At 42.5% G+C, this 26,374-nt stretch overlaps 2 protein-coding genes across 10 annotated transcripts in view; one reads left to right on the forward strand and one right to left on the reverse strand.

Annotated features, from left to right (window-relative positions):
• Window positions 1-18,626, forward strand: part of ppfibp1b (PPFIA binding protein 1b) — a 149,541-nt gene extending 130,915 nt beyond the window's left edge. For all 9 annotated transcript variants that reach the window (XM_048607437.1, XM_048607438.1, XM_048607435.1 and 6 more), the window contains 8 exons: window positions 1,442-1,553; window positions 4,557-4,645; window positions 5,820-5,942; window positions 6,640-6,765; window positions 7,500-7,688; window positions 15,191-15,373; window positions 15,825-15,890; window positions 16,047-18,626. In XM_048607437.1, coding sequence (XP_048463394.1) covers window positions 1,442-1,553; window positions 4,557-4,645; window positions 5,820-5,942; window positions 6,640-6,765; window positions 7,500-7,688; window positions 15,191-15,373; window positions 15,825-15,890; window positions 16,047-16,133 — 975 coding nt within the window. In that variant the 3' untranslated portion in view covers window positions 16,134-18,626. The remainder of the gene's footprint in view (window positions 1-1,441; window positions 1,554-4,556; window positions 4,646-5,819; window positions 5,943-6,639; window positions 6,766-7,499; window positions 7,689-15,190; window positions 15,374-15,824; window positions 15,891-16,046) is intronic.
• Window positions 18,627-19,223: 597 nt separating this feature from the next.
• The window catches only part of krr1 (KRR1 small subunit processome component homolog), a 20,409-nt gene continuing 13,258 nt past the window's right edge, over window positions 19,224-26,374 (reverse strand). Inside the window, exons 7-9 of the mRNA XM_048607445.1 lie at window positions 21,993-22,070; window positions 20,456-20,549; window positions 19,224-19,975 (exon numbers count right to left, since the gene is read on the reverse strand). Of these exons, the coding sequence (XP_048463402.1) occupies window positions 19,851-19,975; window positions 20,456-20,549; window positions 21,993-22,070 (297 nt within the window). The 3' untranslated portion in view covers window positions 19,224-19,850. The remainder of the gene's footprint in view (window positions 19,976-20,455; window positions 20,550-21,992; window positions 22,071-26,374) is intronic.

The raw sequence follows: 26,374 nt of genomic DNA on the forward strand, positions 1-26,374 counted from the left end.
AAATAGATAACTTTGCCAACTAATTAATCTTGGATTACCTTGGAAAGTTATCTCAAAAGATAGATTGGACACTTTACAGGACCAAAAGTGACAGCCTTACGGCCATTTAGTTTGTGCAATGAGAAATTATCTAGGTACAGTAGCCATTAGCCCCCATGATGTCTTTGCACCACATTTCAGCATGAGGTTGCATTTGCTGGAAAATCCTGAGTATATGAACAATTACGTTGACAACTAATTTAGGATCCAGTCAAACTCTGTGGTGCACTTGCCTGTGCTGTAAGATATACATATCAATATATAGGACTGCGTTCTTTTTAAACCGAGAACATGTGCTCATACTGTGCTTATTTCAACTAAACAAAGTAAGTGACAACAGTATAGTAGCCCATTTCTCAGGGCAATGCTGTGACCAATCAGTGTTAACCTGCCTGATTTAAAATTTAAAGCCTAGCAGCTGACTGTCGATCATTATTAACTGCTGTGTTCTCCATGGGAATGTCTGTACCAATCAGAATCCACTTGCCACCAGTCAGTACACTCCTTTCATACGGTATAAATGTTTCCCTTGTGGTTCGATAATTCTTGTGAATCATCCTGATGAATGAACAACACAAAGCTACGACAAACTGTGTCTCTACAAACTGTTTTCTGGCATGCTTCAGACTAGTGACACAGTTTGATTGTTTGCTGTAGCTAATTCTTAATAGCTTGGAAAGATGTTAAACTTGGAGGGTGCAGAAAAGATTTACAAGGATGTTGCCAGGACTGGAGGGTTTGAGCTATAGGGAGAGGCTGAATAGGCTGAAACTTATTTCTCTGGATTGTCAAAGACTGAGGGCTAACCTTAGAGGTTTATAAGATCATGAGAGGCATAGTTAGGGTAAATAGACAAGGTCTTTCTTTCCCCTTGAGTGGGGGGAGGGGGAGGTGTCCAAAACCAGAAGGCATAGGTTTAAGGTGAGAGGGGAAAGATTTAAAAAGGACCTGAGGGGTAACTTTTCCATGCAGAGGGTGATGTATTTATGGAACAAGCTGCCAAAAGTGAGGCAGTTATGACATTTAAAAGGCATCTGGTTGGGTACATGAACATGAAGGGTTTAGGGATATGGGCTACGTGCTAGCAAATGGGACTAGGTCAGATTGAGATATCTGGTTGGTGCAGATGAGTTGGACCAAAGGGTTTGTTTACTTGCTGTATGACTCTTGCAAATTGAATTGTCTCATTGTCCATTTAGCCATTTTTTTCACATTAAGGCAATTTTGACATTACACTATGCTAGGCATACCAAGTTAGTATTTTCAAAAGAGAGAATATGTTGTTAGCAGAAATCTTCACACCGATGTTCTAATTCAATGTCTATTGCAATGAATGTTCAGTGATTGAATTTTAAGTTTCCGCGAAGAATCAGATCATTATTTGATCAACCTGTTTGTATAGGAGCTTGGGATCAAGCATCCGCTACATAGGAAGAAGTTGCAACTCGCTCTGCAAGCATTTGGCTCTGAAGAAGAAGATAACAAGGGAAAGCTGGACTACAACTGGGTGACAAGTGAGTAGAATAATATATCGCAGTGCTCAATAAAGACTTGGAGATCAACAATTGTGGTTATTTAAGAATCTAAGGCCCTCTTAAGCGTGTTGATTGCAATTGGGATATGTTCTGCTGTTTCTGGACCAACCTGGGTTGTGTGGCTACAAATGGGCATAACATTGATGGAAAGGGAATGGAAGATGAGTTTTTATTGACTGTCTGAAGTCGGTTTTGAAACCTAGAGAATCACCAGAATATCATGGAGGGAGAGACCAAGTAGAAATGTTGGATGGAAGAAAAAGTTTGGTGTGGGAAGGGAAAGAGATTTATGATCCTAGGTGGAGGTAATACTGGACAAGTAAGATCCCAGACTGAAACCTGGCATGATAGACATTAGTTGTATTTTTCCAGTTTGCTGTGCCGTTCAATGAACATATTCACATGAAGCTGCCAGTGTACTTTAAACAAAAGAACATAAGTTTAATGCACAGAACTATTTATTTTCTATGAGACAATTAGAAAGATCTTTTCATCCACATCTAAATAAATTCAGCCGTTTTTCCAGCAATATTTTTACAGGTGTTTCTATCTTTATTCTTTTATTTCTTCTTCAACTGACAAGGTCTCGGGTGTTTCATTTCGGTGATTGCACATTCCCAAGATGCACACGCAGTTTAGCTGATTTTTTTTTTCACTGAACCTTCAAAGGAAAAACCTATTGCAGAGTGATATTGTTGCTGTAATTCAGAGAACCACATTAATGCTTTGGGGACCAGGTCTGGATTTTAAATTTTTTTTGAAAATCTGGAATTAAAACTCTAATGATAACCATGAAACCAATGTTTATTGTCCTAAAAACTCATCTGATTCACTAATGCCCTTTAGAGAAGGAAAGCTGCTGGCCTGTCCTAGCCTATGTGTGACTCCAGACCCATGGCAATGTGGTTCACTCTCAAATGCCCTCTGAAATGGCTTAGTAAGCCACTTAGTTCTGTGGAACTGCTTAAAAAATCTTACAGGAATGTAAGTGGACAAACCACTTGACATCAGTCTAGGCATCAAAAGCGCTAACAGCAAACTCATCTCTGAAGTGCCAGAATTGGGAGAGCCTTCTTGCAGACTAGTCAAGCAACAGCCTGATGTTGTCATGCTCTTGCAACTTCCAATGTGCCATACAGCTGGGTATTTTCTGTCCCACTGGCACCACTGACCCAGCTAAGATGGTGGTACATGGGTAAACGGTCATGAGGGAGTTCCTTTGGGAGTCCTCAACATTTGACTGTTTGCCCTGTGAATTAGTGGCATCAGACCAAACGTGAGGAAATCTGTTCACCCGCCCCTGCCAACAGCACTATGCAATCATATGGAGACAAAGTTCCATCTCGACATTAAGAGCTGCTTGCATGCCAAAGACCGTAAGACTAAATGATTCTGTAACCAGTAAATCATGTTTAATTCTCTGCACTACTGCCACTTCTGGTTGTTAATGGTGGGGGACAATTGAAAAACTCAGTGGACAAGGAACTTCCATAAATAATCCCCCTCCCCAGTTATGGGGGACCCCAGCACAATTGTGCAAAAATGAGAATGAAGCTTTTGCAAAAACTTTCATCCCAAAGTGCTGAGTGGATGACTATCTTTGTCTCCTTCTAAAGTCCCCATGCAACTACAGAGATACCAGACCTCAGCTAATTTGATTCCCTCCGTGTGGTATTAAAAAATGACAAGGCAGAAAATATTGCAAAACTATGAGCCCTGCCAACAATAGAGCAATCATACTGACTATGTGCTTCTATCTAAGCTGTTCCAGTACAGATTCAGCACTTGGGCTGCCAAGTAGCAAGTAACATTCACCTTGCACAAATGCCAGGCAATGACCATCTCCAATAAAAGACAATCTAACCACTGCTCCCTGACATTCAATGGTAGTACTATCATTGAATCCCCCACTATCAACATCCTGGGGTTACCATTGACCAAAACTTTAACTGGACTCACCACATAAAAACTGGTTATAAGAGCAAGTCAGAGGCTAGGATTACTGTAGTGAGTAGCTCACCTTCTGACTCCCCAAAACCTGTCCACCATCTACAAAGCTCAAGTCAGTAGTTTGATGGAATACTCTCTACTTGCCTGGATGGGTGCAGTTCCAACAACAGTCAAAAAGTTTGACTCTGTCCAGGACAAAGCAGCCCACTTGATTGACAATAAATCCACAAACACCCACTCCCTCAACCACTGGCACTCCGTGGTACTGGCAGTGTGTATCATCTACAAGACGCGCTGCAGAAATTCACCAAAGATCCTCGGACAACACCTTCCAAACCCGCAACCGCTTGTGTCTAGAAGGACAAAGGCAGCCAATATATGGAAATACTACCACTTGCAAGTTCCCCTCCAAGCTAGTCGTCATCCTGACTTGGAAATATGTTGCCTTTCCTCCAGCGTCACTGGGACAAAAACTTGGAATTCCTTCCTTAACAGTATTGCGTGCTTACCTACACAAAATGGACAGCAGCAAATCAAGAAGTGTCTCTCAAGCCCCCGCCGCCTTCTGAAAGGCAATTGAGAAAGACAGTGAAGACAGTTGCAGCCAGAAAAATCCATAGTCCCTGAATGAACCAAATAAAAGTGAGCCACACAGGCAGAGAGTACTGACTGTACTCCAGATTTCCTGTGCTTGCAAAACTCAACATATTGCCCAGTATTAGATGTGATTCTTCTTTAAGAAACAGCTGTGCAATCTAGATTGTGCTAAGACTTGTGCTAATACCGAATTTAAGGTGATCAACCAGGCTGGCAGTTTGTCTCACTTATGCATTCAGGATGCACAGAGGGGATGTACTTCTTGTAAAAGAAAAAAATACTGTGTTGTGCTACTTCAATCTACAGAAAACCCCATACTTTTATCCTCATCCAGTCACTTCAGCATGAAGTAATGCACATTGTTTTGATTGTACAAATGTTTTCCAATCTTGTTTCTTCACTGTCAAAGCAGTAAATAGAATTTATCCCCATTAGGGTGGCTGGATGATATTGGATTACCCCAGTATAAGACACAGTTTGATGAAGGGAGAGTTGATGGTCGAATGCTTCACTATGTGACCGTGGCAAGTAAATTCTTGTTTCATTTGGGTGTTTGTGGTATTTTTTTTAAAAGTTAGTTAATGGCTTGCGGTAAAGGTTAGAATTGTATTTGAAACTGCATGGCCCTTTTCTCCCATTGAATGTTAGACAAACAATATAATTAACCTAATATTTAAGTTTACATTGACTAATTGTCATTGCCCAAACAATTCCTTCAAATCCAGTCAAAGGTGAAAATATTTTCTTGAAAAGGCATATGGCAGGACCCTTTGGTGTGAGATTACATACAAGGTTGAGTGAGTCCCTGATGTCACAGCGTGCCTGTGTTTGCAACAGGCCAGAGACAGGCTTACACTTCCTTCAACTAATATTTCTCATTAAATGCACTGGGTCACTAAAGTAAATGTTTGAGACATCTGCAACTATAATAGAGCACCAATTGGCTGTTTTTCAATTGGCCCAGATGTTAAATCGTTGCCAACAAATATAGTCCATCTGTACTCAAACAGAACACAAATAGTGAAAGGAGGTTGTGCATGAAAGGGAAAGAGAAATCTTAAGCCAAGATACTATTAGAAAATTCCATCCTAAGCCGTTTCAGTTAACCTTTCATGCTTAAGAAGCAAAGGTGCAAGAATGTTTTAAACAAACCATCTTTAATGCAAATTTGGAGTTTCAAGCAAAATTATTTAAATGATTTCTAAAATGGCAAATTTCAGGCAATGGAGAAAATTCTTTAAACACGTGCAGGGGATAGAATTGATGTGGTTTGTGGTGATTTTTGTTTTAAAGAAAAAACCTGTTAGTGTTTTGCTGAGAAAGTAAAGACATGGTTTGCGACACTGTTTGTGCATTGGACTGGCTTTCAACCGTTTTGTCTTTTTTTTTAAGCAATCTTTTGAAAAATATTCTGCTCCGAACTAGTTTAAATTTGCTGGTCTTAAAAAGACGTTTTGAGTGTTTCACTGCAGTATTAAATATCTGTTGAACTAACAAGCTAAACACTTCATCCTCATTTTGTTTGGAAATTGTACTTGTATAAGTTAGCAAGTACCTGCCATTTTTCCTGTGACACAATTATATTATCTCCTTGCTTTTACTATTGGCATTCAGTTTGCCTCTCATTCATTTCAGTCGTTTATCACAAGGATGTAGTACAGTTTCCCAAATTAGTTTTTATGATTTTTACTCCTGTAGGATGACCTGTTGTCGCTGAAAGTTGGCAGTGTTCTTCATCACCTCAGCATCAAGAGGGCAATTCAGGTTCTCCGAATAAATAATTTTGAAGCTAATTGTCTTCGTAGAAGGCCGTCTGATGAGGTATGTGTAAAGATTGCTGTGGGTCAATTTGAGCTTGACTTTGCAGCAGCAAAACTTTGGTTCGGATCCCCACGTGCACTGTGGATGGTGTCGTGTGAAGGCTTGGCACTCCTGATTGTGGCAAAGATACTGAGAGAATTGTGAAAAAGTATCTGTGGGCTGCTATTTCCCAAGCTAGCAGAGTGAAAATGCTTGGGAGCAAGTCCTTCAGGAAAGTGAAGGGAAAAATTGAGAAATATATTCTCTGAAATGATTTGTTCCTCTTGTGCATTTGATGTTATGGTTCCCTCTGCCCTCTAATAAGCACCGCTGCACCCCAGACATGTGGTGTGGGTATTGCTCCTCCTTTTGAGTGAAGGCGAGCGGCCAGGAATTGACTGCAACATACATCATTATATTCTCTTAAATGAAATTGATCTTTCTTATCTCGCATTTTCCAGTGATTATATTAAACTAATTTGTTATCATTAATGTCTGTGAACCAAAAGGAGGTAATAAGCACCTCAGTTAATGATAAACACGTATCTATACAGCTTGCATTTACCTGATGCCTGTCATGACCGGAGTGTCTCTAAGTACATACTCACTGTTAATGCAGATTGGAGGTGCGGGTGGCTGTACAGAATTTAAGTCTGTGTCAGCTCTTAAATTTGCAAGGAAAGATCATTTTAATCAGCCATCACTTTCTGCTTTCTAGAATAACATCACCCCCGCTGAAGTCTCCCAGTGGACAAATCACCGAGTGATGGAATGGCTGCGATCAGCAGATTTGGCAGAATATGCACCCAATTTGCGTGGTAGTGGTGTGCACGGTGGATTAATGGTAAGTGGGGAAAAAAGGCAGACATTTAAAGCAGGTTATGTTCCCTTCACACCATCACCACCACCACACAGTAGCTAGGAATAAAAGCACCAAACACTTTAGGAACAGAAGATTGTGAATGCAAAAAACAAAATTTTCTTTTAAAAGGAAAATATAGTGGATGCTGAATATCTTAAACTGCTGGCAATACTCAGGAAGTCTGATAGTATCTATAGAGAGAGAAACAGAGCAAACAATTCAGGTCAATGGCCTTTTGTCAGAACTGAATAATGTTGGTGAATAAGACTCTGACAAGAGATTTTAGGCTGGGAGCTTATTTGTTCTTTCCTGCATCCAAACCTCAGATTTTTCCCTGGTGTGTACTTTATCAGTATTCTGTTTTTATTTCTCTCATTAAAATCTGCTTGCATTGTGGCAGTTACTCAAATGCAGGCTTTTGGTCCGTAGCTAGTTACTAGTGCGTCGAGATTGTGAGAAGTCAGTAGCTATTTGTTTCATTGGTTGGGAGTAGTAGTTTTCTCCAGTGGAAATCAAATACAACAGGAGATATTTCAAGCTTGCACTGTGCAATCTTGTTTTTGGAACTTAAATGGAATCCTGTGTGCCTAACATTAAAGTTGCAACCTTGTATAGTCTGAGGTGTGAGGGCAGATGTGTGCAAAGGTTGTGAAGTCTTGGTCAAGAATACATGGTAAATGTGATTAATCTAAATATGGCTTCTGTTCCATCTACAGGTTCTGGAACCTCGTTTTAATGTGGAAACACTAGCGATGCTGCTGAATATTCCTCCCAACAAGACTCTGCTTAGACGACACTTAGCTACTCACTTTAATTTGCTGGTTGGTCCTGATGCTCAACAGCAGAAACGAGAGGCTGTGGAATCCCCAGACTATTCTCTCCTAACAGCCACTGCCAAAGTAAAGGTGGGGATGAAAAGCATTCCGTGCAAACCAAACTATTGTTTCTCCTTATTCTGTCTTGCTGCATTTATGTGCTCATACCTTTTGCAAATTACAAAAATGAACAATTCAAAGCATCATCTAGGTATATTCAAAAGTATATTGAAGGCTGAGCCTCTGCATTGTAGATACAGAAGCCTTCTGTCACACAGGAAAGCTTTAATAACTACTTTTCTGGCTCTCCGTTTTCATAATATAGAACAGTACAGCACAGGAACAGGCCATTCGGCCAATGATGTTGTGCTGAACATGACGCCAAATTAAACTAATCATATCTGCCTGCCTTTTTCCATGTCCCTCCATTCCTTGTGTATTCATGTGCTTATCTAAAAGCCCCTTAAATACCCCTATTGTATCTGCCTCCAGCACCACCCCTGGCAGCACGTTCCAGACTCCTACACCTCTGGGTAAAAAAAGCTTGCCCTTCACATCATCTTTGAACTCCCCCTCACCTTCAATGCATGCCCCTAGTATTAGACATTTCAACTCTGGGGGAGAAAGGGTTGACAGTCAGAATCTATTTATGCATCTCATAATTTTACAAACTTTTATCAATTCTCCCCTCAGGCTTGAAAACAACCCTAGATTTTCTAGCCACTCCTTATAGCTCATAATCCAGCCAGCAGCCTGGTAAGCCTCTTCTGCACCCTTCCCAAAGCTTCCACTTCCTTCCTGTAATGTGGCGACCAGAATTGAATGCAATGTTGCCAGTGTGATCTAATCGAAGTCTTATAAAGCTGCAACATGACATCTTAACTCTTGTACTCAATGCCCTGACCAATAAAGGCAAGCATGCCATAAGCTGCCTTTACTGTCCTGTCTACTTGTGTGGGAACATTCAGGGAGCTATGGACTTGAACCCCAAGATCCTCCTGTGCATCAATATTGTTCAGGGTCCTACCATTAACTGTATACTTTTCCTTAACATTTGATCTCCCAAAGTGCAGCACCTCATGCTTGCCCAGATTAAACGCCATCTGCCATTTCTCCGCCCATATCTACAACTGATCTATATCCTGCTGCATCCTTTGATAACCTTCTACACTATGCACAACTTCACTAATCTTTTGTCTTCTGCAAACTTACTAACCTACCTATCTACATTTTCATCAAATATATCTCAAACAGCAGAGGTCCCAGTTGTGGAACACTGCTAGTCATGGACCTCCAGCCAGTAAAATACCCACCACTACCCTCTGCCTTCAATGGGCAAGCCAATTCTGAATCCACCTGGCCAAGTCACCATGAATCCTGTGCCTCTTAAGCTTCTGGATGAGACTACCATGAGAGACCTTATCGAAAACCCTACTAAAATCCATGTAGACAACATCCACTACTCTACCCTCATTGATCACCACCTTGAAAAATTCGATCAAGTTAGTAAGACATGACCTGCCCTGCACAAAGCCATGCTGACAGTCCCTAATTAAGCCATGCTTTTCCAAATGTGCATAAATCCTATCCCTAAGAATTCTCTCCAGTAGTTTCCCAAACACCAATGTGAGACTCACTGGTCTATAGTTTCCTGGATTATCCCTATTTCCCCTCTCGAACAGAGGAACAACATTAGCTACTTGCCAGTCTTTTGGGATCTCTCCAGTGGCTAGCGAGGATTCAAAGATCTTGGTCAAGGCCCCTCTTGCCCCTCTCAAAAACCTGAGGTAGATGCAATTGGGTCCCGAGGACTTATCCACCTTTAATGCTCTTCAAGACACCCAACGCCACTTCTTTCTTGATTTCAAAATGCCCTAGCATAGTATTCTGCTTCACACTAAACTCACTGTCCTCCAAATCCTTCCCGTGGGTGAATACTGATGCCAAGTACTCATTTAGGAACTCACCCACATCCTCAGCCTCCAAACACAACTTCCCTCCTTTATTCTTGAGTGGTCCTAACCTTTCCCTACTTATCCGCTTGTTTTTAATGTATATATAGAATGCCTTGGGATTCTCTCTAACCCTGCTTGCCAAGGTCATTTCATGGCCTGCCCTTGTTCTCCTAATTCCCTGCTTGAGTTCTTTCCTGCTTTCCTTATAGTCCTCATGAGCCCTGTCCGATTTGGCTTCCTAAACCCTATGCGTAGGTTTTTTTTTCCCTTTTGACTAAATTCACAACATGCCTCATTATCCAAGGGTCCTTTACCTTGCCATCCTTGCCCTTCCTCCTCACTGGAACATATCAGTAGGTCTTTAAACAGCTCCCCACATGTCAAATGTCGACTTGTCCAATAAAAGCTGCTCCCAGTTAACTCTCCCTAGTTCCTGCATAATTCTGTCGTAATTTGTCCTCCCCCAATTTAGTACCTTCCCACAAAGGTCCTGACTTATCCTTATTCATGGCCATCTTAACACTTAAGGAGTTGTCATCACTGTTTTCAAAATGCTCTCCCGCTGTGAGGTCAGTCACTTGAACAGACTTGTTAGCTAATACAAGGTCCAGTATGGCCCTCCTCTAGTTGAACTATCTATATGCTGTTTCAAGAAACCCTCTTGAATGCACAAAGAAATTCTGCTCCCTCTAAGCCTCTTGCTCTAAGGAAGTCCCAGCCAATATTGGCGAGGTTAAAGTCACCCACTATGACAATCCTGTTATTGCATCTTTCCACAATCTACACTCCTTTATTCTTCAATGTTTTGGTGGCTTTGGGGGAGCCTATAGCATAATGCCATCAGAGTTGCACCCTTCTTATTTTTGAGCTGTACCCACATTGCCTCAGAGGATGAGCCCTCCACCATGTCCTCTTGAGTGCAGATGTGACATTCTTCCTGATTAGTCAAGCAACTCCTCCACCTCTTTTACGTCCCCTTCTGTTTTGTCTAAAAAAACGAAACCCTGGAATGGTCAGCAGCTAGTCCTGTTCCCTCTTGACCAAGTTTCTGTAATGACCACAACATCCTAGTCCCACATACTGATCCAGGCTCTAAGCTCATTTGCCTTGCCCATAATACTCATTGTGCTGAATTAAGCATACTTCAGCCCATCAGCCCCGTTGTGTTCATTTACCTGTCTCTGCCAGTCCTCCTTTTCTGATTTACTGGTCCTAACATCTACCTTCCCCTCAATCCCTCTATTTGCTGACCTGCTGCTCTGGTTCCCAGCCCCATGCCACTCTAGTTTTAACTCTCCTAAGTAGCACTAGTGAACTTCCCTGTGAGGATATTGGTTCCCCTCCAGTTTAGGTGCAACTCATCCCTCTTGTACAAGTCACCCCTGCTGCAGAAGAGGTGTCAATGATCCAAGAACCTGAAACCCTGCCCCTGCACCAACTCCAGAAGTTACTGCCCTTCAAGTCTTGCTTTTCAGCCTCTTTCCTAATTCCCTGTACTCTCTCCATAAGACCCCATCAGTCTTTCTACCTATGTCTTTTGATATCAATCTGTGCAACGACCTCTGGCTGCTCACCCTCCCCCTTAAGAATTTCATGGAACTGCTGAGATGTCCTTGACCCTGGCACCAGGGAGGCAACACACCATCCTGGAGTTTCAAACACAGTCACAGAAATGCCAGTCTCTGCCCCTACGTAGTGAGTCTGTTATTGCTCACTTGGACTTTGTCCAACCCTGCTCTACAGCAGAGTTGTAGTGCCACTGGCCTGGCTGCTGCTGTTATATTCCCGAGAGGCTGCTCCCCCCAGCCACACCCCCTCAAAAAAAAAACTGTATCCAAAACAGTACACCTGTTGGAGAGGGAAATAGCCACAGGAGACTCCTACACTACCTGCCTGCCTCTCCTAACAGTCACCCATTTACCTGACTGAACCTGTGGTGTGTCCACCTCCCTGTAACTAGTGCCTAACTCACAGTCTGCCTCCTATATGCTCCTCAGTGTGTCCGGTTGCCGCTCCAAGCAAGCCACGCGGCCTGTGAGGAGCTACAGCTGGTCACACTTCCTGAAGAGACAGTTGTCAGGGACACTAGACTGCTCTTTGATCTCCCACATTTAGCAAGAGAAGCACACTACTGCCCTAACTGCCATATCCGCCCCTACACTAGGAAAAATGAAAGAATCTTACCTTGCCTTTACTTTGCTCATCATTCTCACCTAAGCCTGCACTTACACCAACCAGAGCACTTCCACCACACAGCAGCTGCTCTCAAAATATTTTGTTGGTAATTTTTAGTTAACTGGTTGCTTAAATTAAAATGCAATCAGACCAAGCACCTCCTTGGCTACAACAAATTTTCTAACAGCCTTTCTCCATTTTTTTTTTTGGTTAGAGGAGGAGAGAGGGATTGAAACACTACATTAATGTAAAATCTGGCACTTACTGTCACTTGACACTGGGTTCTTCAATCTGCTGTTCAGTCATGGTGACTGAGCCAACTTCTCGTAGAATGCTCCTCTCTGACTCCTCTCTGCTGCCTTCTGTTGGATGCTCCTCCTATTTAATCACTGGGTGGGACGATCAATTTTATTTAAGCAAAATGTCTGCCAATAGCTGCTATCCGAAATGGGAGATCATAAGGAAAAACAATGAGGAAGGGAAGTGGTAGATTGCTTTCTTGTATTCATTTAATGAAACAGTGCTTAGATTTGTAGAGAAAAAAAGACTGTCTATATGTGTTTTTGTATAGTGCTTTTCATGACCACTAGCCATCTCCAAGCACATGGCAGCTAATAAAGTACTTTGAAATGCAGTCACGGGCGACACGGTGGCACAGTGGTTAGCACCGGCGACACGGTGGCACAGTGGTTAGCACTGCTGCCTCACAGCGCCAGGGACCTGGGTTCGATTCCAGCCGCGGGCGACTGTGTGTGTGGAGTTTGCACATTCTCCCCGTGTCTGCGTGGGTTTTCTCCGGGTGCTCCGGTTTCCTCCCACAGTCCAAAGATGTGCAGGTTAGGCGGATTGGCCATGCTAAATTGCCTGTAGTGTTCAGGGAGGTAGAGGGTGTATATTAGGTGGGTCATAGGGGGATGGATGTGGGTGGGATGCTCTGAGGTTCAGTGTGGACTTGTTGGGCCGAAGGGCCTGTTTCCACACTGTAGGGATTCTAATTCTAATTCAGTCTTATCCTGGACAAGATATGGCAGCCTTTATGCTCTCAGACTCAAAGGTAGTATGGTCGTCACCAAGTCCTATGTCTTTTGTGATGCTGATTGAGGGTTCAGTTGTGGTCTGGTTACTGAGAATAGCCTCCTGCCCTTCTTTAAGATTGGCCCTTGGGATCCTTTACGTCTATCTGAGTAGGTAGATGGGGTTTTGGTTTAATATCTCAACCAAATGTCAGCAACCTTGGATTCTGTTGCACATGCTCAGTGCTGGCCAGGAGTATCAGCCATGATTTTCATGCTTGAACCTGGTGTTGGACCGGATCTTGAAGCCTCAGAGGCATTCGTGCTGTCAGCTGAATTGTAGCTGACGCTAATTTTTTTTTTTGCTCTTGTTGAACTTGGAAATCGAATTCTTGATTTTGTTTTGCCAACTGATGCTCCCTGTAGAGGAAGAAAATTCTGTAACTCTAAATTGAACCACAATTCAAAGCATCTGCCATTGCTCATTTGCCATCATTGGGTGTATTGAAGCTAAGATTGATTTTCTTTTTATTTAAGATAATCAAGGGACAAGAATATTACAAATAGGAAAAGGGCTAGACAATTTGGCTGTCTCAGTCCATCCTGGTATTCAGTATAATTTCATTGAGTATATTTAAGACAGAGATAGGTTCTTGATTGTCAAGGGGAACAAGGGTTACGGGGAGAATGGGGTTGAGAAACTTATCAGCCATGAATAAATGACGGAACAGACTCGAGCTGAATGGCCTAATTTCTGCTCCTATGCCTTACAGTCTTATTATAAGAGCTGACTTTACTTAACTCCACTTTCTCACTCATTCCTGTATTTAATTCCCTGAAAAATCATATATCTGCCCATTTCTGATTATACGGCTAACGGAAAAGATTAATCAAATTTCAGCAGTGATCTTATTGTATGGTGGAGTTTACAGAAATATGTTTGAATGTACTTCCACTATATCATGCCACAGTTTTACAAGGTAAGTTTACATTCTGATTAAGGCACCTCATTTCCATTTAATTTCCCTAATTTTCCCAGTCACACTTGCTGTAGGACTATGAGGCTGCAATCAGCCCTTCAGTTGCTCTGTTCTGCTTCACAATTCAGTTAGATCATAACTGATCTCTATCTTAACTCTATTTAGTCCACCTTTGAATCCATAACTGAATACCTTTATCTGACAAATTATCAAGCAGCTTTGAAATTTTCCAGGGGTCCCCAAACCTCAGCCCAGGATTTAATTGTCTTCTGAAGGTCAAAGGATATTGAATTGGATTATTTGTACTAACTTAATTATAACCTGACAATTGTAATTGATGTCGATATGAATTCTGTTTAAATGTCAATTTATTTATACTATTTTAATATTGTGAAGTTCTGTTGTACCATCCTGGGCAGCATGATGGCTCAGTGGTTCACACTGCTGCCTTGCAGCACCAGAGACCTGGGTTCAATTCCAGCCTTAGGCGACTGTCTCTGAGGAGTTTGCATGTTTCTGCCAAGTTTTCCAGTGTTCTCCCATAGTCCAAAGATCTGCAGGTTAGGTGATTTGGCCATGCTAAATTGCGCCGTAATGTTCAGGGATGTGCAGGCTAGGTGGGTTGACTATGGTAAATGTGGGGCTGTGGGGATAGGGTCAGATGCTCTTCAGAGGATCAGTGCAGACTTGATGGGCCAAATGGCCTCTCTGTACAGTAGGGATTAGAACATAGAACAATACAGCACAGGAAGGGGTCTGTGGCCCACTATGTTGTACCGGACATAATGCCAAATATTATTAATCACTTCTGCCTATCCTTAGTCCATGACCCTCTACTCCTTGCATATTCATGTGCTTATCTAAAAGTCCCTTTAAATGCCTCTACTGTATCTGCCTCCATCACCACCTCTGGCAGCACATTCCGGACTCCTACCACTGTGTGTTTTAAAAAAAACTTGCCCCTCACGTCTCCTTTGAACTTCTTCCTCCTCACCTTTAAATGCATGCCCCCGTGTTGGACATTTAAACTCTGGGGGGAAAAGATTCTGTCAACCGTATCTATGCATTTCATAATTTTATAGACTTCAATCAAGTCTGCCTTCAGCCTCCGCTGCTCTCGAGAAAACAACCCAAGTTTTTCTAGTTTCTCCTACGGCTCATACTCTCTAATCTAGGCAGCATCCTGGTAAACCACCTCTGCACCTTCTCCAAAGCCTCCACTTCTTTCCTGTGTGTGGTGATCAGAATTGAAGGCAATGCTGTAAGTGTGGCCTAACCAAAGTCTTATAAAGCTGCAACATGACATCCTAAGTCTTGTACTCAATTCCCGACCAATTAAGGCAAGCATGCCGTATGCTGCCTTTACCATGCTATTTACTCGTGTGGATTCTATATAAATAAAGGGTATAAATTGGTTTGTAGTTATCCATCACTCTGGATGGTGATAATTGTAGACTCTTCTCCTACAGCCAAGAAAGCTGGCATTCAGTAATTTTGGAAGTTTGAGGAAACGAAAACAGGATGAAGAAGAATACGTATGTCCGATGGAATTGGGGCTTCCTGCAGGAACTGGCTTCAGACAAGGAAATAAACAAGGACGAGGGATAGAACTACGAGTATATAACGACGAAGACTTGGACAGGATAGAGCAGGTAAAGGTGACTCTGTACAGACTAATGATTAATCCTTTGAATGAAGATTTTCAGTAGAAATCATTTTCAGACTTTGCTAAGAGCATAAATTTCATTTAACTGTTGATGTGTACGTCAGGAAAGCTGCTACTTCTAGGCTGCTGGTAGAGCTAGTCCCTGAGGAATTGGGAATCTCTTTGCTCAAGTGCTTTCAGCTGTTAATGGTGCCTTAGTATTTTTCCCAAGCCTTTGTTTATGTGCTGAAAGAGGCCCAGGCAGTTTACAGACATAGCCCTCTTCATGTCCATTGTCTAAGATGAGTTACAAAAGCATTTTGAGAATGACTGGGAAAGAGGTGCCAATAGGACTAGAGGAACTGCTGGTGGATTGGATTATAATTGACTATGTCTGTGGTGGTGTTTTATTAAGGAATGCTCTTCCAAGAGGATAACAGTGTGCTACTTATTTTTAGATGGATGATTCTGAAGGAACAGTGAGGCAAATTGGAGCATTCTCTGAGGGAATCAATAACCTAACAGTAAGTGTGGCACTGAAAAGCAATAATCTTAAAATGAGAAATGTGCCCGTGATATGTATAACAAGAGATTTTGTACCAATATTTTCAAAGTATTTTTTTAAACTTTGTTTTTGCCTACTTACCTTGTGCCTCAGTATCTTTTCTTTTTCTTTGTAGCACATGCTAAAAGAGGATGAGCTGTTTAAAGATTTGAGTGCTGGCTCCCCGTGCACCAGCATGACGGATGAAGACTCAAATGTGTAATTGTGAATCACAACTCGACGTCTTGAATATGGACATAGCTTTTTATGGGAGTTTTTTGGACCAACACTACAAAATTTTAAATTCCTGCACTACTAATACCTTGGTTCCATGTCACATTATGCAAATACATAACAGTGTACATTGAATTATTTCTCCTGTTTGGAAAGATCTTGTACCTGTACTTTTGCAGAAAAATCCAATCATTGTCAGAACCATTGGACTGCAGTCCTTTTTGAGAAAAGTAAATGCCACACGTTTTGAATTTAAAATTCATCTTGTTTAATCAGACCGTAGATGCGAGTAATTTATTTTTGTAGATTCCATTGTACAGTGGTTCAGTACAAAATTAAATGCCAACTCTTGTATGATTTTTTTTCATCAAGATATTGGGGAACTTTTAATAAGATATGTGAAGAGCTTAAAGTGCTAGTGTTTCTGCTGGCCTGATTACCAAACTCACTCCTGCAGTCTGGTCTGACTTCCAAACCCAATAAATTGGGTTCAGCAGCCAAAAAACTCTTATTAATTATGAGAATGAAGCAATATTTCCAGAATGCCTTAAATAACCAAAAATACTGCCATTTTATTAATATCACTTATTTTACATTGATTTTGCCTTGTCCTGCCACAATACAAATTTTGTACTTCTTGTAATGTCTTTCTTAATGGCAGGTAAAAGGGCATGTTTTATAACAAGCAACTTATACTGAGATTACTGACAAGTGCAGTGATTTATGTTGATGTAAGGATTGCATACCAGCTGGTTACTGGCCTAGAATCCGCACAGAATTTATCAAGTATTTTTCAAAATGTGAGGTTTGAAGTACTGTAATTCCTGTTTTGTAATCTGAACTGCAATTATAATTTAGCAAGTCTTAACAGAATTGGACTGTTGGGGTGGAACCATATTCATTTTAAGTGTCTGGATATTTTAAATGGTACATACCACATTGTGAGAACTATTTCTATTTCTTAACCAGAAGGGTAACTGGCGATCATGTTGCTGATCAGTGTGGACACTGTTTAACTGACTTAAGCAATTTAATTATCCTTCATCATGTATACATCAGTATCTTGCAATCCACTTGGATGGTTGAGTTGTGTGGAAATTACACAGCACAGTGGCTCAGTGGTTAGCACTGCTGCCTCAGCACCAGGGATCTGAGTTCAATTCCAGCCTCGGGCAACTAACTATCTGTGTGGAGTTTGCACGTTCTCCTGAGTCTGCGTGGGTTTCCTCCCACAGTCCAAAGATGTGCAGGTTAGGTGGATTGGCTATGCTAAATTGCCTGTAGTGTCTAGGGTTGGATGCTGTTCAGCGGTTTGGTGTAAACTCGATGAGCTGAATGGCCTGCTTCCACACTGTTGGATTCTATGATCTATAATCTTAATATCAAGTCTAGCTCAGTATCAGTTTAAAATCGATTATCAACATCCATCCTGTCAAGAGTGGACTGAGATTCTTGCTAACCTATTTCTATACATCAGTGCTATAAATTACTTAATATTTCTGCATTGGAAATGCAGTCAACTTAAATATGGAATCCTGAGCAAATGCTTTTTACAGAAACATGAACCTTTTCTATGCAGCATTTTGTAATTGTTCCGTATTGCATAATGCATCAATAGTAATATGTAATTTTGTTCCACAAATATATATTTTAGCCAAAAATTATGTCCATATGACTTTAAAATTTAAATAGTCTCCTTATTTAAACATCAGGAAGAAAACTAATCTTTGAAAGCTACAGCTTCCTGTTTGCTCAAGTCTCTGAACACTATATGTATTTTTCTACACTCTTCAAACATAAGACAAATTACGTTGGTATCATTGAAAAGAAAACTTCAATTTTGAGGGTAATCTACTGGCAGTCAGGGAGTCTCTGAAGCAAGATTTTCAAAACAACATCACAACCACTTGTTTCTGAATCTGAAAACTGTAACCCGGCATCAAACCTGATGTTCAATGTGCTTTATATTTTTTATTTATTTCACTGTTAATGATGCCATTATTCTGCCATATACATTAATGTTGAGGGTTTCTTGTGCAATGTTTGTGGCATATCTATGTATTTAGTATATTTCCATTGATAACATTTATTTGAAAGCAGTAACCTTTTTTGCAAGATTTTGTTGGGCTCCAAAGTGTGTTGAAAAGAACTCAAGATTCTTGCATCAGCCTCCAAGAACATGAAGACTCATTTTAGTGGCTGTGTGAATTTTCTTTCCATTCCTGTCTTAAAGTAAAACTAGCTTGTTCGCTCATTGCATTCTGTGAAGGTACATTATGGGCAAACATTGGAACAGGTACAGTGTGTGCCTCATAACAACTACCCAAAATACCTTTGGAAGTATTGTTTTTTGTCTCCAGTTTAGTGGCCAAGCTTCTTTGAATGCAATGTCAAAATCAACATTTATTACAGAATTGATGTTTCTATTATCCATTGCCCTCAATTGTATGTTTCACGTGAAAATAAAATATTGCATAATGTATTTGTTTGAATTGCATATTTTTTCCTAGAAGTTACCAGCAGAATTGTTCCAGGGAAGGAAATCCCAGATATTACTCCCACAGCATGGGTCGTGGTTTTGGAAGGACTTTGCTCAGGGCTATTGAATTTTCTTCACCTTTGTAGATGTGTCCTGTGGCTGCAGAGAAACAGGGCTATAGGCCCCCCCCTCCTCCGTATGTGTACTTTGTTTTCAGGAATCTGGATTTAAAGTGTTGCTATTTGCTGTGTCAACACTCCCATTAATGAAGTTGTTCTCGTTGTCTAATTACAGAAAAGATGTAAGTGTACTAGAAAAGGAATTTGAGGATGTTGCCAGGATTGGAAAAACTGGATATATGGTGAATGCTCTCCATGGAACTCTGGGGAAAATGTAATTATATACAGGGTTAGGAGGGCCTACTTACCTTAGAGGTCAGTAACTGATGGCATGAATTTAAAGGAGAAATTATAAATTTGTTTTCTATTTCTTACTGATTGTACTGCAAGACTACAGAGCAGATGCTGGAAAGTGGAATTAGATTGGTGACTTGTGTTTTGACCTTTGTGCTGCCAACTTTGATTCTAAAATAGCATGCCATTTTTGAAAATTAAGACACAGGTAAACAAATTTAATGAACAATGACGTATAAAAACAAAGTTATGGTATTATACAACGTAAACCTCTAGTACAAAATAGAAATATCTCTGAACATTTGTGTACACCATTCATTCAATCCTAAACCAAATTTTCACAGCTTTGCAAGCTAGACGTTTTGTTTCTGACACCAATGATGAATTATGGAGAATATTTTCATCTTGCTTATCTGTGGAAATAATGAAGCTCTAAGGGCAGAATCCAAGCAATCTTGTAACACATTGATTGCACTTGCCTTCAAGATTTTACTATTTGTTAAAATCAGTTGTAACACAGGGATTGATATGGATTCTTCTTCACCTATATTGTCATTTCAGAAACCCTGTCAGGAGCCTTGCACAGACAAATATCTAACAGTCCTACTGAATTAGGTGAGGAAATCATGAACGGGACCATGAGCTTGTTCCTTCAGCATCGGTCAGAGAGAATGAACAATTTATTTTTCTTGGCCACTTGCATGTAACAATTAAAATGATGAAACGTTGAAGCCCTGCCTGAATAACAGTGACATCGTCTGAATTAATTATTCCAACAGTTTGTCCAAAGCATAGGAGAACTGGAAAAGTCAATTTATTTCTTCTTCTTTTGAACTATTTTCTGAGCAATTTCCTCCACTGCTGGGGCTCCTAGCTTCTTTTTCTTGGCAGCTCTCACTTTTTCTTTAAGAGCTTCAATGTTAACTTTTGCTTCTGCAGCTAGAACAAAATGAAATTTTTCTTTTTAGCAAAAACATACAAATCTGGTTGTACAAGCTTTCCTTTCTGGTCCTATCTGCATCAAAACTTAAACCATGCATGAACACCAATATACTAAATTGTTTTTCCTAGAAAATCTTAAATGCATTGTAGGTAATCAACCCGTTCAGCTGTGTCATGACACAGATGGTGGCCTCCTGGCCCAGAGTATTACTGCAGTATTATTGCACTACATGACATTGAGATGGAATACAATAAGGTGCTAACCCATCAACTTGTTGAAAGCTTGGCATATTGCTTGGCGCATCATTTGGAAAACCAGTGAACTTTAGGTTTTACCCATGGCATGTCACTATGTATTTAGCTACGCCATCCTGCTGTTCTTAGCACAAATGATTGTACAGAGAACCATAAATTATCATTGAGGTATAAACTTGATTAATTTCTGTGACTGCATAAAACAGAATGGAAGCCAGTTACCTTTTTTCACTTTAACAGCAGGTTTTTCTTTAGGAGGAATAAAAGCTTTATTTCTTTCTTCCTTTTGCCTGGCTGCTGCCTCTGCTTCTTTTACCTGGACAAATTTATACAAAACAATTAAGAACAACCATCCAGTGTAAAAGCTTTTCCAGCACATTTTGTAAAAGACTTGCATTTGTATAGCATTTTTTAAAAACTCTTGTGGGATGTGAGCATTGCTGGCTGGCAAACAATTATTGCCTGTCCATAGTTGTCCTTGAAGGTGGTGGGGAACTAGCTTCTTGAAGCGCTGCAGTCCATGTCCATGGATTGACCCGTAATGCCCTTAGGGAGGGAACTGCAGGATTCTGACCCAGCGGCAGTGGTGAGTGGCGTTCCCATATATCAGCTGCCCTTGTCCTAGATGGAAGTGGTCATAGGTTTGGAACGTTCTGCCTAAGGATCTTTGGTGAATTTCTGTAGTGCATCTTGTAGATGGTGCACACTGCTGCTACTGAGCATCGGTGGTGGAGGGAGTGGACCTGGTGCCAATCAAGCAGGCTCCTTTCTCCTGGATGTGTCAACCTTTTTGACTATTGTTGGAGCTGCACCCAGCAGGGCAAGTGGGGAGTACTCCATCACGCTCCTGACTTGTGCCTTGTAGATGTTGGTCAGACTCTGGGGAGTCAGGAGGTGAGTTATTTGCTGTAGTATTCCTAGCCTCTGACCTGTTTTTGTAGCCAGTGTTTGTGTTGAGTTCACCTGAGTTTCTGGTCGATGATAACCCCCAGATGCTGACAGTGGGGGTGATGGTAACACCATTGAATGTCAAGAGGCGGTAGTTAGATTGTCTCTTATGGGTGATAGTCATAGCCTGCCATTTGTGTGGCATCAATATCACTTGCCACTTGTCAGCCCTAGACTGGTTTAGTAACTGAGGAGTCATAAATGGTGCTCATCACTGTGTAATTATCAACGAACATCCCCAGTTCTGACCTTGTGATGGAGGGAAGGTCATTCATGAAGCAGCTGAAGATGGTTGGGCCCAGGACGCTACCCTGAGGAACTCCTGCAGAGATGTCCTGGGGCTGAGATGACTGACCTCCAACAACCATGACCATCTTCCTATATGTCAGGTATGACTCATCAGCAGAGAGTTTGCCCCCTGATGCCTCATCTCTGGAATTCAGCTCTTTTTGTCTATGTTTGAACCAAGGCTGTAACAAGGTCAGGAGCTGAGTGGCCATCCAATGGAAGTTTAATCACTTGTAGAAAGTGCAACAGCAAATCTGAATACAGAAAACTACTTATGACATTGCTAATGGCTAAGCATTGAGGGTATTTGATAGAGGATAGTCACCATGCACTTCTCCCATGTCGTGAGGTGTTTCATCTCTATCCAAAGAACAAATGTGGCCTTGGCCATTCATCCAAAAAGTAACATTTCCAACATTACCTCATATACTGCTCGAGAAGTATTTGGGACTTGAACCCACATCCTCAGAGTCTAGTAAGTGATTTATTTTTTCTATCTGTAACAAATATTCAAAATTCATACCTTTGTTTCATGTAATTTCTTCTTCTTCTTGTCTTTCTCTCTGAGGAAGTATTCACCAGTGGCCAGCTCCTGATCAATCTGGATGATAAATTCAGCAAGCCATTAAGAACAATCCATAGAACGCTGCCATAGTTAGACAGGGAAACACATTCTTTTCCCTTTTAGTACGTTAATACAAACTCTTAGATCTCAAAATAAAAGATTAGTTTCAAATGAACTTTTCACAAAGTTGAACTTGTGTTTATACAAGTGCCATTAATGTGGTAAACCACTTCACACGATATAATCAGAAAAACAAAGCATCGAGACCATTGAGATATTTAAACAGGTGCAAATTATAGCAAGGTAGATGTAGAAAGATATTTCGTGCAAACATGTTTGCAAAGAATCTTGAATAATGATTCCTAATTGTAATTGCTTAAAGTTCTGATTATTTTCCACCGCATCGCCACTCCTTTCTAGTGACTAAATTTCTCTTTATCTGTTCAGTTGGCAGACCTACTAGTCACCCTAGCGTATATCAATGATGACCACAAGACTACTCCCAACGCACTGCAGCAACCTGGAATTGTGCAAAGCAGGACAGGAGCACTTATCTGGAGTTGAGAATTACAGCACAGGAACAGGCCCTTCAAGCCTGCAGACATGCTGCCCCTCACAACTAAAACCCTCTACCTTCTGGGGACCGTATCCCTCTATTCCTATTTTCATGTATTTGTCAAGACATCCTTTTAAAAGTCACTATCGTATCAGTTTCCACTGCCTCCCCCGGCAGAGTTCCAGGCACCCATCCCCTTCATAATCTTTGTAGACCTCTATCAGGTTGCCCATCATTCCAGTGAGAACAACCTCTCCAAAGCCACCACATCTTTCTGGTAGTATGGTAACTAGAATTGAACACAATATTCCAAATACAGCCTAACTAAGGTTCTATAAACCTACAACATTACCTGCCACTTTTTAAACTCAATGCCCCGGCCGACGCAGGCAAGCATGCCGTATGCCTTGTTGACTACCTTCTCCACCTGTGTACCTGTACACCCAGATCCCGCCATTTACTGTATATTTTTCCAGATTAAACTCCATTTGCCATCTCTCTGCCCAAGTCACCAACCGATCTATATCCTCTGATGGTCCACATTGCTATCCACAATTCCACCAACCTTTGTGTCATCCATAAACTTACTAATCAGACCAGTTACATTTTCCTCCAAATCCAAATATGTATTACAAATAGCAAAGGCCGCAGCACTGATCCCTGAGGAATGCCACTAGTCACAGCCCCTCATTCAGAAACAGACCCTTACACTGCCACCCTCTGTCTTCTATGACCAAGCCAGTTTTTTATCCATCTTGCAAGCTCAGTTCTGATCCTGTGTAACTTTACCTTCTGTATCAGCCTTTCAAGAGGGACCTTGTCAAAGGCCTCAGTGAAGTCCATGTAGACAACATTCACTGCCCTACCCCCATCGATCATCTTCGTCACTTCCTCAAAAGGCTCAAACAAGTTAGTAAGACACTACCTCCTTTCACAAAACCATGTTGCCTCCCGCTAACATGTCCACTTATTTCCAAGTGGGAGTAAATCCTGTCTCAGAGAATCCTCTCCAATAATTTCCCTACCACTGCCGCTCACCGGCCTGTAATTAGCTGGATTATTCTTGCCACCTTTCTTAAACAAATGAACAACATCAGCTATTCTCCAATCCTCATGGACCTCCCCTGTAGCCAGTGAGGATACAAAGATTTCTCAAGGCCCCAGGAATTTCCTCTCTTGACTCTCAGTATTCTGGGGTATATCCCATCAGGCCCTGGGGACTTGTCTACCTTTAATGTTTTTGAAGACACCCCACCACCCCCCTTTTGATCTCACCATGACCCAAACTATCTACACTTGCTTCCCCAGACTTATTATCCACCAAGCCCTTCTCTAGGGTGAATACTGATGCAAAAGTACTCCATTAATACCTCACCCATTTCCTCTGGCTCCACAAATTCCCTTCCCTGTCCTTGAGTGGGCCAACACTCTTGCTCTTTATATATGCATTCTGCCCTTGCTTTGTGTGTTCCCAGTCTCCTAGCTTTGACAAATGCTTCCTTTTCAACTGGGCTCACAATATCTCTCGTTTATCCAAGGTTCCTTAAACTTGCCATACTTATCCTACATCCTTACAGGAACATACCGGTCCCAGGTTCCCAGCAAATTACACTTGAAAGCCTCCCACATACCAGATGTTGATTTACCCTCAAACATCTGCCTCCAATCTACATTCTTCAGGTCCTGCCTAATATTTTTGTAATTAGCCTTTCTCCCCCCACCACCATCTTGCCACAATTTAGCACCTTCACCTGACAACTACACTTATCTTTATCCATCAGTACCTTAAAGTTTACTGAATTGTGATCACTGTTCCCCAGCTGCTCCCTTTACTGAGACATCGACCAACCAGCCAGGCTTATTCCCCAGTACTAGTCGCTTGGACATAGAGCAGTTTTTCCGCCGCCTCCGCCTCCACGCTTACTTTTTTAACCGTGAACCTAACCCTCCCTCTACTGACCCCTTCTCCCGGACACCACCCCAAGGCCTCCTACCCTCCCTCGACCTCTTCATCTCCAACTGCCGTCGAGACATCAATCGCCTCAACCTCTCCACCCCTCTCACCCATTCCAACCTCTCCCCTGCAGAACGTGCAGCCCTCCGCTCCAATCCCAACCTCACCATAAAACCCGCGGACAAGGGAGGCGCAGTTGTAGTATGGCGCACTGACCTCTACATCGCCGAGGCCAGACGCCAACTCTCCGACACCTCCTCCTACCGCCCCCTTGATCATGACCCCACCCCTGAGCACCAAACCATCCACAACCTCATCACCTCAGGTGACCTCCCATCCACGGCCTCCAACCTCGCACTGCCCGCTTCTATCTCCTTCCCAAAATCCACAAACCTGAATGCCCTGGTCGACCCATTGTCTCCGCCTGCTCCTGCCCCACCAAACTGATCTCCAACTATCTAGACTCCATTTTCTCCCCCCGGTCCAGGAACTCCCTACCTATGTCCGTGACACCACCCATGCCCTCCACCTCCTCCAGAACTTCCAATTCCCCGGTCCCCAACACCCCATCTTTACCATGGATGTCCAGTCCCTCTACACCTGCATTCCCCATGCAGATGGCCTTGAGGCCCGACCAGTCCCCCTCCACTGATACCCTCATCCACTTAGCCGAACTCGTCCTCACACTCAACAACTTCTCTTTCAATTCCTCCCACTTCCTACAGACAAAGGGGGTAGCCATGGGTACCCATGGGTACCCGCATGGGCCCAAGCTACACCTGCCTCTTTGTACGTTACATGGAACAATCCCTCTTCCGTACCTACACCGGCCCTAAAGCCCACCTCTTCCTCTGTTACATTGATGACTGTATCGGCGCCGCCTTATGCTCCCACGAGGAGCTCGAACAGTTCATCCACTTCACTAACACCTTCCACCCCAACCTTAAGTTTACCTGGACCATCTCTAACACCTCTCTCCCCTTCCTGGACCTCTGTCTCCATAGCGGGCAACCACCTAGAAACCGATATTCATTTCAAGCCCACCGACTCCCACAGCTACCTAGAATACTCCTCCTCCTCCCACCCACCTTCCTGCAAAAATGCTATCCCCTATTCCCAATTCCTTCGCCTCCGCCACATCTGCTCCCAGGATGAGGCATTCCACTCCCGTACATCTCAGTTGTCCTCGTTTTTCAAGGACCGTAACTTCCCCCCCTCGGTGGTTGAGAACGCCCTCAACCGTGTCTCCCACATCTCCCGCACCTCATCCCTCACACCCCGTCCACGCAATAAGAACCAAAAAAGAATCCCCCTCGTCCTCACGTACCACCCCACCAACCTCCGGATCCAACGCATCATCCTCCGACACTTCCGCCATCTGCAATCCAACCCCACCAAAGACATCCTTCCCTCCCCACCCTTATCTGCTTTCCGGAGGGACAACGCTCTCTGTGACTCCCTCGTCCGCTCCACCACACCCGGCACTTTTCCCTGCAACCGCAGGAAGTGCTACACCTGCCCCCATACCTCCTCCCTCACCCCCATCCCAGGCCCCAAGAAGACTTTCCACATCAAGCAGATGTTCACCTGCACATCTGCCAATGTGGTATACTGCATCCGCTGTACCCGGTGTGGCTTCCTCTACATCGGGGAAACCAAGCGGAGACTCGGGGACCGCTTTGCAGAACACCTACGCTCGGTTCGCAACAAACAACTGCACCTCCCAGTCGCGAACCATTTCAACTCCCCCTCCCATTCCTCAGACGACATGTCCATCCTGGGCCTCCTGCAGTGCCACAACGATGCCACCCGAAGGTTGCAGGAACAGCA

This window comes from Rhincodon typus, chromosome 18, assembly GCF_021869965.1.
Source record: "Rhincodon typus isolate 14 chromosome 18, sRhiTyp1.1, whole genome shotgun sequence".
Taxonomy (NCBI): Eukaryota; Metazoa; Chordata; class Chondrichthyes; order Orectolobiformes; family Rhincodontidae; genus Rhincodon; species Rhincodon typus.